The sequence below is a fragment of the Chanos chanos genome, chromosome 1 (assembly GCF_902362185.1).
Source record: "Chanos chanos chromosome 1, fChaCha1.1, whole genome shotgun sequence".
NCBI classification, from domain to species: Eukaryota; Metazoa; Chordata; class Actinopteri; order Gonorynchiformes; family Chanidae; genus Chanos; species Chanos chanos.
This window is the reverse complement of record NC_044495.1, coordinates 9,371,746-9,388,342: the sequence shown is the minus strand read 5'-3', so window position 1 is coordinate 9,388,342 and position 16,597 is coordinate 9,371,746. Positions and strand designations below refer to the sequence as shown.

General features: G+C 41.5%; 2 protein-coding genes across 2 annotated transcripts; one reads left to right on the top strand and one right to left on the bottom strand.

Annotated features, from left to right (window-relative positions):
* Positions 1 to 469: 469 nt before the first annotated feature.
* On the bottom strand, positions 470 to 1,659 carry tex36 (testis expressed 36). Its single transcript, XM_030788440.1, has 3 exons — positions 1,639 to 1,659; positions 1,059 to 1,139; positions 470 to 811 (listed from the first exon to the last, which is right to left on the bottom strand). The coding sequence occupies exons 1-3, from the start codon at positions 1,657 to 1,659 to the stop codon at positions 470 to 472; spliced, it is 444 nt and encodes a 147-aa protein (XP_030644300.1).
* An 858-nt stretch (positions 1,660 to 2,517) lies between these two features.
* edrf1 (erythroid differentiation regulatory factor 1) lies at positions 2,518 to 13,696 on the top strand. Its single transcript, XM_030776161.1, has 24 exons — positions 2,518 to 2,657; positions 3,096 to 3,304; positions 3,517 to 3,583; positions 3,849 to 3,974; positions 4,463 to 4,587; positions 4,850 to 5,003; positions 5,508 to 5,629; positions 5,851 to 5,962; positions 6,053 to 6,200; positions 6,983 to 7,094; positions 7,448 to 7,559; positions 7,678 to 7,947; positions 8,249 to 8,320; positions 8,654 to 8,801; positions 9,015 to 9,206; positions 9,493 to 9,693; positions 10,034 to 10,252; positions 10,488 to 10,714; positions 11,040 to 11,198; positions 11,594 to 11,743; positions 12,053 to 12,206; positions 12,862 to 12,980; positions 13,191 to 13,363; positions 13,524 to 13,696. Exons 1-24 carry the CDS (start codon positions 2,559 to 2,561, stop codon positions 13,684 to 13,686), a joined length of 3,633 nt encoding a protein of 1,210 aa, XP_030632021.1. The 5' UTR covers positions 2,518 to 2,558; the 3' UTR covers positions 13,687 to 13,696.
* Positions 13,697 to 16,597: the final 2,901 nt, after the last annotated feature.

Below are 16,597 nucleotides of genomic sequence, written 5' to 3'. Positions count from 1 at the left end.
TTTGCCCTTGCTATCCTTTCATATTTTCTTCAGACTTGTTTCTCTTTCTCATCCTTGGCTATTCAGGTAGACATTTATTTCTTTTTCCACTTTGGAAGTAGAGCGTGACCAAATCAGGTTCTTTGATGTTGGATGACTGCCCCCTGCTGGCGCATGAAAGGCAATACATGTCAGGCAGGCAAATGGGAGACTTCAAGGAAATCCCTTGGCTAACAGCCACTGAAAAATGCTCAGATAGTTCTGTTTTATAAAATTGTGTAAATGAATTGTGGGAAAATTACAGCTCTGAAATGAGTGATATTGTGAAGTTATGGTCTTAGCATACTGTATATATGAAGTCCAGTGCAGCGAGACTACCTCAGCTGAGCATCATAATTGGGTAGATTAGCATAAGAGCTGATTCAAGGGATGCATTAAAAAGGCACTTAGTAAAACAGAAGCAGGAGAAGAGCATTTAAGATTGACTGATTTAATTTTTGCTGTGACGAGAGTGGTTGGACTGTGAGGGCAAGGAATGGTTGGTTGCCGCCAGAACATGAAGAGGCAACCGGTCGTCTGAGTCATGTCTCCCAAACCACATGAAGACATCTCCGGAATGATCGACAGTGGCAGCACCTGACTTCTCCAGGTGGTCTCTGGGGAAACGCCTTTTTTGAGAGCCCCTCGTCTCCTGATGGGGTGGGTAGTCAGTCTGGTAGACCGAGAAATCCTGCGCCTTTTGTCCTAAACTGTTCATGCTGTCATCATGACACAGACAGAAGTGAGAGCTATGCTGACGCTGCTCATCTAGGCACTTCCTCCGGCCCAACCCCTACACACACACACACACACACACACACACAATCAAGACACAGATGAAACACACCCATAAAACACAAATGCACACTCGTAATGCAAAGATACAAACATTGCAATGCATACAGCACAAGGATTGCTGACAGTTATGAACTGACATAGGAATAATGACACAAAAACGATGTTTACTGCAAAAACGTATTACTAATTAGAAGAAAATTGCAATATTATTTTATCTTATTTACTTAAGAGAATGAGCTGACCTGGTCAAAAGTATCAATGGTGTCCTTTAACGCAACCCTGTTATCATGGACTGAAAACGGATAGTTTCTGCCTTTTGTTTTCTGAAAAAAAAGGAAGAAAAAAAAACCTTTGTCCAGATTATGACTTACATTTACCTCTGTAAATTGTCGATAATCCCACATGCTCATTTATGACTGTAATTATTATTAAATGGCAGCATCTTGAAATCTCTACAGTATGAGAGTAAAGCTCTGTTCTGACCTGCCCCGAATTGATTAAAAGTTTTGGGTATCTCTCCATGTTCAGGCCCAAAGGCTGGGGCATCCCGTGCGTACACATCTCTCTCTCTGTCTCGTTCGGGGACAAACCAGTTTGGCCAAACTACAAAATTCCAATGACAAACACTTGTCATACAAAAGTAGAAATGGAGGCACAAATTTGCAGATTACATGTACCATAGTAATGATAATAACCACATTTTCACAACAGTTAATTGGTCACTACTGGTAACTAAAACTGAAAATTAAGCTCTTGTACACACAATAAGCACATACACACAAGCTATCAACAGACTGGTCGTTAAACAAGGGTGAGTCTTACCCACTGGCCAGTCTGGTCCATTTTTATATTTCTTTTGCCATCCCTTATCAATCTTATTCAACTAAATTGCTAAAAAAAAATGTCATTATAAATTGAGGACACAGCGCTGAATCCTATTAATAAAAATGTACGAAAACAAACTGACTACTCCTAAACAGAGCACATGAGCGTTTGATGTAACCATGGCAACGTCATACACTATAAATTGTCAATATGAGCATGTTAAAATCTATGTTACAATTTTACATCAGCTCCTCACGTAAATTCATCACCTCAAACCTCGTTACGAAATGTCCAGAAAATTAATCTAACTAGATACTAAAATTCATGAAAACAATACACATTTCAAATTTTATTTTACTTTCATATTAACACTGTGGGAAAAAATGACCGATACTGAAAGCGATGTGAATTAGGCGATACATTTCTCGTATGATTTAAACACTCAAAACGTGAACGAATAACTCATTCTCGCACTTATAGAATGAACAATTTTCGAGTTTTTTCTAGAACGCGAAGTTTACCGACATGACGTCACTTGTACTTCCGGGTCGAAGTAAGAAGACGTTGATGATTTGCATGCCAGTAAATGTGGTTTGAGAAGAGAAGTTGGCTTCTAAAAAATAATTCAGCCCGGAGGATAAGACGGAACATTTTGTGATGTGTATTCCATCTGTGGATAATTTTCGGACTTCATGAATGTGGAATACTGTAAATCAGTTTAAGAAGATTAAAATAACCGAAATGCCTTGTTAGTTCAGCGATACATCTGGCAAATACATGGATGAGCACAGAGTTAACTCGTAACTGCTCAACTTGAACGCGACTAAACAAGCAGGCGTAATTATTAAATTATTCGTTAAACGTAATTCTACATTTTAGATGGCTACAATAATTGGGGGAAACGTGTGCTCTTGAAGATGAGCTCCCAAGATGATCAAACAGGTCTGTCAGCGTCCTCAGACCAGGGACATGAAGAAGTTGATCATGATTGTACCGTTAACACGGACCCAAAACAGGTCAGTTACAAAACTTCAAACAAGGTAATGAAATGTAATATATTACATCTACAGTGATACGCTTGCCAAGGCTCAGGTAATCGTGGTTACCAGCACTTGTAATTGTATACATCGAGTGTGCACAACGTTGAGTGATTGTTTGGTGTGGTAAAGTGAATAGGAGCTCACTGACACCACTGTTGTTTGGTGTCCACAACGTGGATAATGTTCTGAAAGGCTTATTGAGGACATTCAAGTGAAAGTAATTACCAGAACCAGCGCACTCATTGCTGTCAACTTTTTGATGGTTCTTTGACAAGAACCTGACCAGAAACATGCATAGTATGCATAACAGTTAGGCTAGGCATAACATATCAGCAATTAGCAGCATGTGTGGTCTGTCATACATTGATAATCTTTCACATGCACTGACCTTAAATGAGTGCTTTTGTGGACTAGGGTGCAGTTGTATGTCTCGGCAACAATGAAGTGAAGAGCCGTGCGGTGGTGAAATACTCCGCTGCCCCACCCCCCACCTCCTATGCACTCCTTCAGGAGAAGACGGATCTCAAACTTCCACCAGCCAACTGGCTGAGGGAGAGTGCTCAGCTTGGACCTGCCGGGACCACAGTGCTGGGCTCCAGCAGCAAAAGCAAGCCCTTTTCCAGGTATTCTCCTTCTAGGCACCTATAGAGATGTATACATATTTTAAAGCACATTAACATGCAATTATAAATGTTTTAAATCCGTGGAAGTAAATAGTTGCTCATCTAATTTTTCATTTTTCTTGTAAATGAGGTCATATAGTAGACCTCAACGTGAAAACTGTGCCAAACTCAGTGGTCTGTGTATCTTTCTGTTTTGTTTTGTTTTCATGTAGTTTTGGAATGGCATATGATTTTATTGACTCCATTGGGAATGATGTGGATGTGGTGTCTGATTCAGAGGTGGGTGAAATAGATAAATCACTCATATTAAATCTATCTATAGCCAAAATATGCCATGTCCTGGTATCTCATGGCTTATTTCTGTCATATCTGCGAAGGTTCTCAGTGCTTTAGCCATGTGGGTCACTGGAATCTAAAGATAGTTCTGTCAGTCAAGGAAGATAACATTGGAGCCTTTCTATTTTCACAGCACCTGATGACCTTGTGTGCTCCTTTTTTTTTTAAAAGAATATTCTTTTTGTTTTTTGTTTTTTTGCTCTCTCAGAACATCAAGAAGTTGCTGAAGATACCCTACAGCAAGTCCCATGTTAGCATGGCTGTACACCGTGTGGGCAGAACTTTGCTGCTTGATGAGCTTGATATACAGGAACTCTTTATGAGGTCATCACAGGTAAGCATTTGGAGTTCATGTAAGAATCATTTCCAAGTGATGCATGGACATATATCCCAGTGAAGGAAGTCTTTCCATGGTTCAGTATGATTTGACATGTTGAAAATCCTGTCCTTTTTTAGAAGGTTGTGAAGAACTTCTTGTTCCTCTTAACCAGAGATGTCAAAATCTGGTCCTGGAGGGCCGGGGTCCTGCTGATTCTTGTTTTCACCTCTTAGTTACCTGTTGATTTTCACTTTGAAAACAGGTGTGGACACTCTTCAGCCAATCAAAGATTCTATTTAGTTGGTCTACAAGAAAAACAGCAGGACCATGGCCCTCCAGGACTGGATTTTGACACCTGTGCTCTAAACGTATTGTATATTTTATTGAAGCTTTTCCATAGATATTACACGTATAAAGTGGGTTAGGGTTTATCAGGGCAGATGTGAGTATCTCTATGTTTGAAAGCTCACTTGATTCTTCTCTGTTGTGACCTTTCTGTGCAGACTGGAGACTGGACGTGGCTGAAGGAGTTTTATCAGCGATTCATTGACCAGAAATGGCAGAGGAAGAAAAAAAGCAAAGAGCACTGGTATGAGAAGGCCATCCTCTCCAAGTTCCTCTACTACAGGTCAGTCTGGATTCAGACTCACAAACAAATAGCAACATATACTCGTGCAGAGTTCAGAGCTTGGCCTGTTACACAGTTGTGTGGCTTTTCTTTTATGTGTGTGGGTTTTTTTTTTGGTTTTTTTTATTAATTCATTTCAATTGAAGACTGTTACTTTTAGACTGTTAAACTTACACCATTTCAATAGGCTATACACATTGTAATGGCATATGGAGCTACTCTACTCTTTATAACACTGACAGAAATATTGTCCTGTTCTCAGTATAAACGGTGATGGCGCCGCCGAACCCGTCCCCACAACCTCAGACAGCGGTGCTGACGTGCAGGAAGGCTGTGGGACAGAGTACGGCCCGTCTTGGCCCGCCACGTTCAGCGGCTCCGCCTCCAGTGCCGAAGAGTCGACTATTCCCAAAGAGGTACCCTTTCTCACACGGCTTTTGTTGAATGTATGCTGGTGACTTTTTTTTTTTTTAATAGTACTTATCAGGTAAATGTTGAGGCTTTCTCTTATCCTCCAGGAGCAAGTCGAGAACTCTTATGCTTTGGGTCATGTTGCTGCAGTACCCAAAGAACAGAACCTGCCTACGCTTTTTAATGAGGGCGAGAACAGCCAGGTACTCAGGATGTTTTAAGCATTCCCTCACAGCCATACTGAAGGAAAACTGTCTCAAAAAGTTATGCTGGAACTGTAGTCACTCTGTGTCACTCTGTGATGTGTTACAATGCAAAAGTTTAATAAGGATGATCGATTCATTTAATTTATAAATAAATATATTTATTATTATTAATATTATAAATGAACATATGATTTAGAGACTATTCGTGTCTGACTATTTTAAATTTGGTGTGTTCTTATATGGCAAGAATGTTCTTATTTTGTTCTGTAATATTTTTTTGATCAATTCCTCCCTCTGTGATAGGGTTTGAGGAATGACTTTGTCCGGAATATTCTCTGGACATTTGAAGACATTCACATGCTAGTTGGATCAAACATGCCCATATTTGGAGGGGGGCGGTACCCAGCTGTCAGTTTGAGACTCAGGTCAGTTTCAAGTTTCCCCAGCAGTGGAATCAAACAACAGAGGCAACAGTTTACTGTCCATGTTGTAATGTATAGTTTCTAAAAGCAGTTGTTCTGACTTTGAGATATTTTTGCCAGTTGACTTTATTCAATTTTCAAATTTTTAAAATTAGGGATGGGTGTTTCATTTGAGAATGATTACCCCTCTTCTTCTCTTTCTTTCACTTCCTTTTAATCTTCAGGGACAACAACAAGCCCATCAACATTCTTACGGGAATAGATTATTGGTTGGACAATCTGATGTGCAACGTGCCTGAACTTGTCATGTGCTTTCATGTGAATGGCATAGTTCAGGTATGTTCATTTTACCAGTGTCTAGGGCTATTAATCCAAAAGACGAGTTTCAAATTTTACACATTGTAACTTTATTCATGTTTATTGCAGAAATATGAAATGATAAAGACAGAGGATATTCCCGACTTGGATAATTCCACATTTTCCACGCGTGTTGTGAAGGACATTGCTCAGAATATTCTCTCGTTTCTCAAATCCAACTGTACCAAAGAAGGTCATACCTACTGGCTATTCAAAGGTGGGAAGGACATCGGTTTGTTCTTAGTTGAAAAACATGACTTATCTTCTCCGTTTTGCTTAGATCGAAAAAATAACGTTATTTCCCTGATCCCATACAGAAATGGGAATGAACTGAGTAGGAAGAAGAATGACAGGACTCCACAGAGAATGTGTCTTAAGATCATTCTAGTCCTTTCTGTTGTGTTTGCATGCGCGCAAGGCAGCATTAGTATGGAGTCTTACATTCTGTTAATGACTGGTTCAGTAGCTCGTTGAAAATAAAACGCATTCATATGAGTGCCTGAATTGGTTTGGAGTGCTCAAAGCAAGGTCGCATTGTTATTCAGAGTGAAGAGGATGTTTTAGTTCTTTGGTAGTACATTGTATTTAGTGTATGTGAGGGATGACTAGCCATATCAAACCCTCAGTCAGATTATTTTCACATGTGGAAGATCCGTGCTCTGAAAGCACATGTCCCTCGATATGACCCAGGTCACGTGTTACCACTTTTTGTCAGAGTCAAATGATAGCATTAATACATCACCTGTTTTGCATGCGGATTAATATGTCTTTAGAATCTTGAATTAGAATGAATTCTTTGGCATTTAGGAAACGTAGCGGTTAGAAAATATACCCAGGTTTTGCTGGGCGTGTATTGATATCTTGCTGTTAATATTAAACACACAAACCTCTATTGTCATAACATTTATCTAACGAGAGATAGATGTGACTAGAGAAGACACTGGTTTGTTTAATCAGCGCAGTCATAACCTATGATTTGCTCTGCGTTCCCAACTCCAGCGAGCGGCAGTGACGTCGTGAAATTGTATGACCTCACAACACTGTGCGAAGAGGCAACAGAGGAGAAATGCCAGAATCCTTTCACACTTCCTGTAGCTGTACTGCTCTACAAGTACGTTTTATCTTTTTATCTGTTCTTTCTGTCAGCTGTACAGCTGAGGAATTCAGTTTTTTTCCTGCTTTAGTCTACACGAGTTACAAATATAGAGCCAGATGTTATTTGACAAGAAGTAACTCTGAACTTAATCCATCCAACAGCTCTTTCCATTTGATAGTTTTGTTTGATCATGGTGTAAAATTATATTGTCTGCATTGTCAGTATAACAACGGGCCTTGGTATAAGTGTCTAAGTGACACTGAGCTCTATGCTAAATATTAGTTTCATCCAAGATCTGTAAAAGGTGCAGGCTATAGGATTATGGGCATAGGATTGCTATCTTAAAATGTTTTGTCTCCTCATTACAGAGTGGCCAGTAATATGATGATGAAGAAGAGTCAGAACAGGAAGCATTATGGAACAATCAGAACTCTGCTCCTCAACTGTGTTAAACTGTTAGATGAAGAGAGGCACCCTCAGGTAAACACCACTACTTGCCTGCCTGCTACTTTCTATTTTTCTTTCGGTTGTTTTTGTCTTCTTTTTACCGTCTGATTGGTTAACCTCCCTGCCGTCCTTTCTCTGATTGGCTGCGCAGATCATCGCTTCGGCGAACTACATGTTGTCTGAGTTGTTCCAGCTGGACGAGTCAAGCGAGGAGGAAGACAGAGGAGAGTCGCTGCGGGGCGGAGGATCAGAAGACAGCTACAGTGAGGACGAGGAGGAGGAGGAGGAGGACGACGAAGATGAGAGCGGCTCTTACGGCACCTCCTCGGAGCCGCAGGACGACAGCAAGGCGGTGGCGGTGATCAAGTCCGTGGGCGAGCTGTCCGTCCCAGAGAAGTACAAGTCCACTCACCAGATCAGAGTACGTCTGCTGCTTACCGCGGGAGAACGACGACCGAGCTCTTTGTATTTCTTTTTTTTTTCTCTCACATTCGTTCCACTTGTAACGATAATGCTTGGCAGTCACTGTAGTAGCCGAGGGGGATTGTTTGCATAAATTGTTGAGTCATGGCCCACCTTCCGTGCTTCACTTTTGCATAATGAGCGGTTTGAAAATGCCTCATAGCATTCAGTAGTGTACTCCAATACAATGGGTGCACTTGTCTTTAATGAGTGAATGTACACAGTAATAACATGCCCGTGAATGTTTTTGTATCTTTCAGCCCAGTTGTGCATTCCCTGTCTCCCAAGACAAAGAGGAGAGATGTCGACATGTTCTCAGCTACGTTCTGAAGGTGAGCAGGTCATTTACTCCCAGTTGGAGGTGAATGTTGAGCCACTGACGATTAAAAGACAGGTTTCTCTCCCCCCCCCCCCCCCCCCCCCCCCACCATTTTGTGTTTTACCTTAAAGCAACTCTCCCAGGGTGAAGTTTTGTTTTGCCCTCTACTGACCGCCGTGATGACTGAGCCTCAAGAATTAAACATTAGCTTTCTCACTGGAAATAGTGGGGATAATGAAGCCAAGATTTGAATGAGAGAGTCTAGTATCAGATAGTCTGTCTGAGCAGTGTGTGCTTTTGTGTGTAGAGTTAAACGGGCTCTGGTTCTGTGTGGTTTTTACTGTAGGGACTAAAAGCAGTGGACAGCAGTATAAAGAAGGAGAGTGACCTTCCGGCGGCTGACCCCAGTACTCCCATTCCTCTGAAGTACGAGGAGAGAGATCAGAGTGGGACCCGGGCCGTGGAGAAGGAGATTGCACTTCTTCTAAACCGAGGTGAAGAGATCTAACCATCCGTCTGTCCTTTCTTTTCTCTCTTTCTTTTGTTCTGTCTTTTCTTTCTTCCTTTCTTTCTTTTTTTGTGTCTTTCTTTCTGCATGTCTGGGTTTTTTTTTTGTTCTTTTTACTTCGTTCATTCTTTGTGTCTTTCTTTCTGTCTTTCTTTCTTTCCTTTTTCATTCATTTTCATTTGACATTTTTTGTGTGTAGCTGGTCCGTGTCCAGGGGACATGAAGCTCCCTACTCGTTCCGGAATGCTCCCTGGATCCTGGCAGCACCGGCTGAAATTGCAGCTCTTCCTAAAGGCCGCGAAAGCCTACTATGTCCTGTCAGACGCTGCCACCAACTTACTGAAGTATGGCCGAGCGTTACGCTACATTAAGCTGGCGCTGCAGTGCTATGGTGAGAACTAGAGAAAGGACTTAAATGAAGATTATTAGTAAAAGACATTGTGACTTGACTGGTCTAAAACCCTAAGAGTTAATAGTTTAGCTTTATAATTACAGCTATGGTTTCATCATATCTTTATACCCCTTTTGTGAATGCAGTGCACATATAAAATTAAATTAAAACAGTCAATATGTTAAGCTAAACTAACAAAAATCCTCTCTCTCTCTCTCTCTCTCTCTCTCTCTGCCTCTCGCTCTCTCTCTCTGTCTCTTTCTCGCTCACTCACTCATTTCTGCAGATGCCTACTGTGCCATCAGCAGCACGCTGCACGCTCGTGTTCTGCTCTTTCACAGTCAGTGTTTGTCCCTGTGCGGGGATGTGCAGCTGATGCTGGCCCAGAACTTCTCCAACAGAGCAGCTTATCTAGAGGAGTACAGCTATCAGACCAAAGAGGACCAAGAAATCCTCCACTGTCTCCACAGAGAGAGCCCCTGTCAAGGTCTGCCCCTCGGCTGCAGCGCTTTGTGTCCTATGATATCCACCACATCGCAAAGAGAAAATATACTGTAACATAATGTTTGATTAAAACAGATCTCTCAAAGATAACCTTGTCAAAATCTTAGCATTAATTCTGTTGATATCAGGTGTATGTTGAAAGATGTGGTCCAGTCTTTAAGCTATATGCAGACGGTGCTCACAAGAGATGCATTGATTGTAGGGTAGAGCTATGTCTCTAAACTAAAATCTAATTGCAACAGACACTGTACACGTAACACATTGGCTTGCCATTGATAGTGAGTCTCATATTCATTCTCTCTCTCTCTCTCTCTCTCTCTCAGCCTTTAGCATGGCTACTGACCTGGGCACTGACCCTGAATACCAGCTGTTTGTCAGTAGTAAGTGTTATGAGGCCGCCCACGACCTTTTGACCTCTGAGGAGCTGAAGGAGCTCGGGTCAGACCAGCTGGGTCAAGTTCTCAAACGCCTGGGGAACATTCGTAACGAGGTGGGCGTGTTCTATATGAACCAGGCAGCAGCTCTGCAGACTGAGAAAGAAGGTAGGGGTTGTCTGGGAGACCCCTCTGTTTGTCTGGCATCTGCCACACAAATCTTACGGTGGCAAATAGGATCAGTTTAATTTTGAAGATGTAATATGAAAGCCTTTCTACGGTTACGGTTGTTTTATCGCAGATTTGCAGTTGGTGCTTTGCTGTCTCTGTCTGACCTTTGACCTCTTTGTCTTTGGTTGTCACGTTTCTGTCAATTTCTTTGTCTATCGCTCACGTCCAGTAGCAAAGAGGTGTGTGAGTGTGGCAGAGCAGGAGTTGTGGAAGAAGAGTTTCTCGTGTTTTGAGAAAGGCATGAAGGACTTCGAGGCCATCTCGGACACAGTGAACATGGCACTGCTGTTGTGTAACATTGGCAGACTGATGAGGATCTGTGCGCAGGCGCACTGCGCCATGGCAACCGAGCAAAGCCGTGGAGAGTTATCACCAGAGGAGGCGCTCTACTACAACAAGGTACATGCACAGAGTTACCAGCAGAGGTTACTCTTCTACAACGTCTCATGTACACAGACTTACAAACACACACACACACACTCACACACACACAATTCACCTGAAAAAGTTATTCTTGTACGTTAAGGTACCTTCCGTACATCCTGTCCAGCAGAGATTAATCTAATATAAGCACTATCAGCAGACAAGGAGTAAATTTTAATTCATAGAAACGCTAACAGGAAATAAATATCTATATACAGGTTTCCTCTGTCACTTGCGTTCTCTCACTCATGGTGTATGTATTTGTCACACTCATTCTTTCTCTCCGTCTCTCTCTCTCTAGGCAATAGACTATTATCAGAGGGCAATGAGGTGTCTAGCCTCTAGAGAGAGCCATCCTGCTGTATGGGACTCGGTGAACTGGGAACTTTCCACCACCTACTTCACCCTGGCCACACTACTGCAGGATTATGCCCCACTGTCCCGAAAGGCCCAGGAACAGGTCAGTCTTCCACCGTTCTCTTTCTCTGTCTCGCTCTCGTCCTCAGTGGTGTGGAGCTTACCCCTGAAACTTTGCCTTTTGAACAGAATAATCGCCAGACACAATTACTTGACCTTAAGTTATTATTATTATTATTATTATTGTTATTGTTATTATTATTATTGTTATTACTATATCGGTGTTTAGCAGCTTTCATATAAGATGGTGCAGTATTTTGAAGAAGAAAAAAAAATAGTCATATAATCAGTGTGAGAGAAATCATAGTTTTGAAAGTTCCACTGAACTTCCCATCTCAATCTTTATCTGTAGTGCTAGATGACCATGTCTGTGTAATAGTTTTGTCTGTTTCTGTTGTGTGCAACATGATTAAAATGATTTTATGTGGTCTATGGCAGGTTGAGAGAGAGGTGACCGAAACAATGATGAAATCACTGCGTTATTGTGACCTGCAGACCGAATCTCCCAGACAGCCTCTCTACCAGTACAGAGCAGCCACCATCCACCATAGACTGGCCTCCATGTATCACAGCTGCTATCGCAACCAGGTCTCATAAACACACACACACGCACATATTCACACACACAGTGCAAGCCTCTGCATTTATCAGTGCATATCACTTACAGTGCATATTAGTTATGTACACAGTATACAATAACCAGGGCATACATACTTGGTGACTTTCAGCTTCTAGTTCCATCATCAGTTTGTAAAACTGAAAATGGCGTATGTCACGTTAGTCATGATGGGTGCTTTTTCTGAAACATTCTGTGGGAACCGAGATGATGAATGTAGTGATGTATGCTGTTTTCCGCTGTTTATTTTTGCTCTCTCTCTCTCTCTCTCTCACCCACAGGTAGGAGATGAGAGCGGGCGAAAGCAGCATCGGTCCCTGGCGGAGCTCCATTACAGTAAGGCTGTGCGTCTGTTCCTCAGTCTGACTGACGCGCCCTGTGAACTCCTGCGAACGCTGCTGGAGAGAGTGGCTTTTGCTGAGTTCACTATGGCAGGTGAGAACAGCCACAGCACCCACACACACCACATAAAGAATCTTTTTTTTTTTTTTTAATTTTTTCAAATGTTGTTAGCACCTACTTGTTGGAGGTTCCTTCTTTGAATTAACTGTGATGTTTGTTGTCAACGTGTGAGTAAAAAAGACCATGAGAAACGCTTTCCTTCTCTGACAGACTGGGTACGATTATCAGACTTTTTGCTCTTGTGTCTATGTCCTAACACCAGCATGTCCTAAGACTCATTTAAACATTAATTGAAGTCTTGGGTAAAAATGAGCATCCTGTTTATCCTTGTAGGTTAATGTAACACAAAGTGGTTGAGTATCAAATAAACTCTGACACATTGTGACAGCCAACCCCATTGTGTGGGCCAGGTTGTTCCAGTGTTTTTCAGTGTGACTTTTGGAATAAAAAAAACATACAACTTTTTTTTTGTTTTTTAAGACAGAGACACCAAATTAGTCTAAGTGGTTTGTAGTTTGTTCACGATGTAACTTAGGAGATATTCTAATGTAATTGGAATTGTAATGTCATCTAATTCTAATGTAGTAAAAATTTGCAACAAAAAGAGGATGTGAGATACAAAGCGAACCGTGTGTAGGGTGAACACATCACTGATGCGTGCATACACATGTATGACTGTGTCCTACAGGACAGAGCAGTAGTGCAGTAAAGCTGAAAACTCTGACCGGGGCCCTGGAGATTATGAAGGAAACCCATCATGCCTTCAGACTCATTCTGAAAGAGCTGCAGGAGCAGCAACAGAGAGAGGTAAACGCGCACACACACACACACACACACACACACACATTTGGGAATGTCTCACCAACTTCTCTCTTTTAGGTCACCAGCTGTTTCCAGTAACAAACCATATGTCTGTGAACATTCTAGATCATGAAATACAGTCATTTTACAGCACAGCTCAGAATATCGATATGGATGTTTTTGTCTCTGTGTTTATGTTCTTATTAACAGTCTGAGAAGACTGGGCAATCTGGAGACACAGAAGAAAACTCAGACGGCTTAGACACTGTCGCCTCCTCAGAACTGAACACAGAGGAAGTGATCAAGTTGATTGGCGTCTTTGAGCCCAGTTTCTCCTTCCTGCTGCTGCAGCTTGTTAAGCTCAGTTCTACGACGAAACGTAAAGTTAGGTAAGGAGTTCGGTAAGCCTCAGACAGTCTCTCAGAAAGTGTGTGTATGATGTGTTAGTGTGTGTGTGTGTGTGTGTGTTTGCCACAATAAACATGTTGCAGACCAAATTCTAGAGGTAGATGGGAATAAGTAATGATCTCTTTCTTTCCTTGTGTGCAGTGGTAAGGAGGAGGAACTGGTAAAGCTGTATAAACAGGTGTACTCCCGGCTGTTACGAGCAGATAAAACTGCTCCCCTGATTGAGAGAGTGTCTCTGTACCTGGAGTTGCTGGATGAGCTTACGCCACAGACGGGAACCACAGACTCAGGACCAGCACCTTGACTATGATCTCTCTCTCTCTCTCTCTCTCAGTTTTGCTCTGTTTCAATCAGTCTATCTCACTCTGTCACTCTCTTGTACCACAAATGTGAAAACAGATGAGCTCACCAGCTGTGCCTGTGTGTGCGCTTTGTGTGGGTAGTCACTACCAAAGTGCTGCAGTTTTGGTCCAAAATAAAATGATAGTTTAGTTAATGGGATGTACAAGCTTCTTCAAAGTTTATAAACACGAGGCAGTGTACAAATGTGTCTATTTTTTTATTTTTTTTTTCTTTTGGAGCCCCTTCCCCCCTTTTTAGAGCCGGATGAAGGAAGAGTGTACACACTTAAATAAGCTTGCATTTTTAAAATATATTTCTGAAAAAAATGATTTTCATGGAAATCATATTTATAAATATGTGCAATAACTAGGCAATATTCAATGCAAATTTACTTTGAGGGGCATGTTTGAAGAGAATAAAGAGTTGCTTCTGAATGTTCTGTTGTGGCTGTTCAGACTCCTTATTAAAATTTAAATTGTGTTTTTGAAATGAATCCACGTTGAGATTTTTATTTCATTATTTGATACTTCCTAATGGGTGTGCTGCATTTCCTGTCACCATGAATGTATTATATGGGTCCTTATCTATGGCATGGTTAAAATACATGACATGAGGTTGTCTCTCTGGCTTAATCCATGTAATCCATTTAAAATACCATCACCCACAATGCTAACTTGGTTGAGTAGATAGGATTGTTTTAGTACAGTGTGCACTTCTCTTCACTCTGTTGATCAAAGTCAGTTTATCACTTCAATAAGTATTCGGTTCAGTTCACTGCATATAACCACTGTGTGTGATGATTGCATGGGTATATGAAGTCTGGTACATAAAAACTAGTCACAATATAATTTAAACAAACCATCTGGTGGAACATTGAATGCAAGAGTTACAAGAAATGAATCGCTGTCACCAGATGAGTTTTGTGTGAAACTGGTGTCATGTAAGTGAGATCACAGCTTGTGTGAGAATATGTTTGTGTGACTATGTGCTGCTTTTTCTCATGTTCTATGCAGAGTCAGAAGGCTATATGTGATTGAATGTTTCTGTAACTGTTATGTCTGAGGTAATATCAGTCATCCAAATTTTGATTGAATGTGTTCTGTGTGGTATCGTCTTCAAAGCCCTTCATCTCCTTACCCTTTCCATCTAGACAGAGGTGAGACAAGAGAATCCCTGACTAACCTTAGCCCTTGGTAGTCTGGGGCCACCTAAGCCTGTTTCACACTGGTATTCATTAACCCTGGGGTTAGCATTCACAGGTATTCATTCCATGAAGCAATGGGCTAATCACTTTCCACACACACACAAACCCCATTCACACCGGCAAACTTAACTGTGCCTTTTAGGTTGTTTCTTGGGCTATTCCAAAAATGTCAGTGCCTGCTCTGTTCTTGGACAAGAGGGTTGCCAGTTTGGGGCAGTATTCAGTACTAGCCCATTGTAGAAAGTCTCGGAGAATGTTTCTACTGGGCTTTAAATGTTCTCAGTTCAAAAGGAAGAGGATCCTCAGCCCTGCCCACACACTGAAGTGGCTGAGACAATCAAAGACTGAGGTAATCATGAGATAATGTACTAAGAGGAACAGCTGCATCTTATCAGTTGAAACCGAGTAGCAGAGAAACGGATGGTGCTAGCTTGCTGAGGTCAAATCATACCACATATATTTTGATGAGCAAGCGGCACAACACAGAAGCCTTGCAGGTAGACTTTCAGTCATCTCACAGACGTCTCAAAGATATATGTGTGCTGTCGAGGACTGTGGGTTCAAACAGTTTTGGGCAGGTTTCAAGATTAGGCATTGGCGTAAACAACTGCTTTCAGAAAGTTGATTCACATGTAAAATGGGTCGATATTAGCTAAGCGTAACCAAGACCTAATGTGACGTTTGTTTTGCCCAGTTAAGAGGAAGCCCAACGAACAGTGAACTGCATCAAGAATCCAGAATCCAGAATCACGTTTGGTATGCCCGTAACTGGCTATGAGGTCACCGAGGTCCAGACATCGGTAATCAGCGGTTGAGAACTTCTCCGAGACGACTGCATGCTTAATTCAGGTTAAAATTGTTATTTAGTGTCCACTTTGTATGAGAGTTGCGAGCGCAGACCCTTACATCATCAACACTTCTACTGACAGGAACTGAAACTCAAGTTGGCAGCAGTAGCTGGCTTGTGTGAACTGGCAGCATACCACTCCTGGTAAGACAAAATAATAAACGTTATGTCATCATCTGTGAGCCATTATTGTAGGCCTACGAAACATTTTAAAGCCAAATTTGGGAATGAATATAATTGAATAGTGACGTTAGCCTGTAACGGCGATACTTTCAAGCATTTTCCTTTTATTTTTAACGCTAGCTGAGGTTACAAACAACTTTAGCATAACTGTCATTAGTAATTGTATAGACCACATTGTGTCCATAGAATGTGTGTGTGTGTGTGTGTGTGTTTTGGGGGTGGATGGGAGGGGCACGGGACCAATACAGAACCCACATGAGAGATTATTCAGTTCAGTTCAGATGATGTACCTTACAAGTGAAATACAAGTAAATTTTTTCCTTTAAAATAGCATCAGGTCTCTTTCTATGCTATTTAATGTTTGTATGTGTAATTTTGATAAAAAAAAACCTAACCACCAGTAACGTGTTCCTTGTAAACAGAAACAGGTCTGTTTCTATGTATAATGTTTGTATGTGTAATTTTGATGCCCCCCCCCCCAATCCTAAAGGCCAATAAAAAGCTGTTTTGTGTTTTCAGAAATAAACAGTCAAAAGTGCAACAAGTCACCAATGCATCAAATTTTATTTGAAATGCAGTCAAATCGTGCAAAGCATCTTTGTAGGCTGGGTTAGTCAGTGACATTTTATCCCCATAGAC

Bases quoted from the DNA above. Each gene is read 5' to 3' on its own strand.
- tex36 (XM_030788440.1), bottom strand. From the start codon at position 1,659: ATGGACCAGACTGGCCAGTGG. The intron at 1,140-1,638 runs GTAAGACTCACC...CTTTTTTTTCAG, and splicing joins TGGACCAGACTGGCCAGTGG to AAAACAAAAGGCAGAAACTA. The intron at 812-1,058 runs GTCAGCTCATTC...GTGTGTGTGTAG, and splicing joins CCATTGATACTTTTGACCAG to GGGTTGGGCCGGAGGAAGTG.
- edrf1 (XM_030776161.1), top strand. From the start codon at position 2,559: ATGAGCTCCCAAGATGATCAAACAGGTCTGTCAGCGTCCTCAGACCAG. The intron at 7,560-7,677 runs GTAAACACCACT...TTGGCTGCGCAG, and splicing joins ATGAAGAGAGGCACCCTCAG to ATCATCGCTTCGGCGAACTA. The intron at 10,253-10,487 runs GTAGGGGTTGTC...CACGTCCAGTAG, and splicing joins TCTGCAGACTGAGAAAGAAG to CAAAGAGGTGTGTGAGTGTG.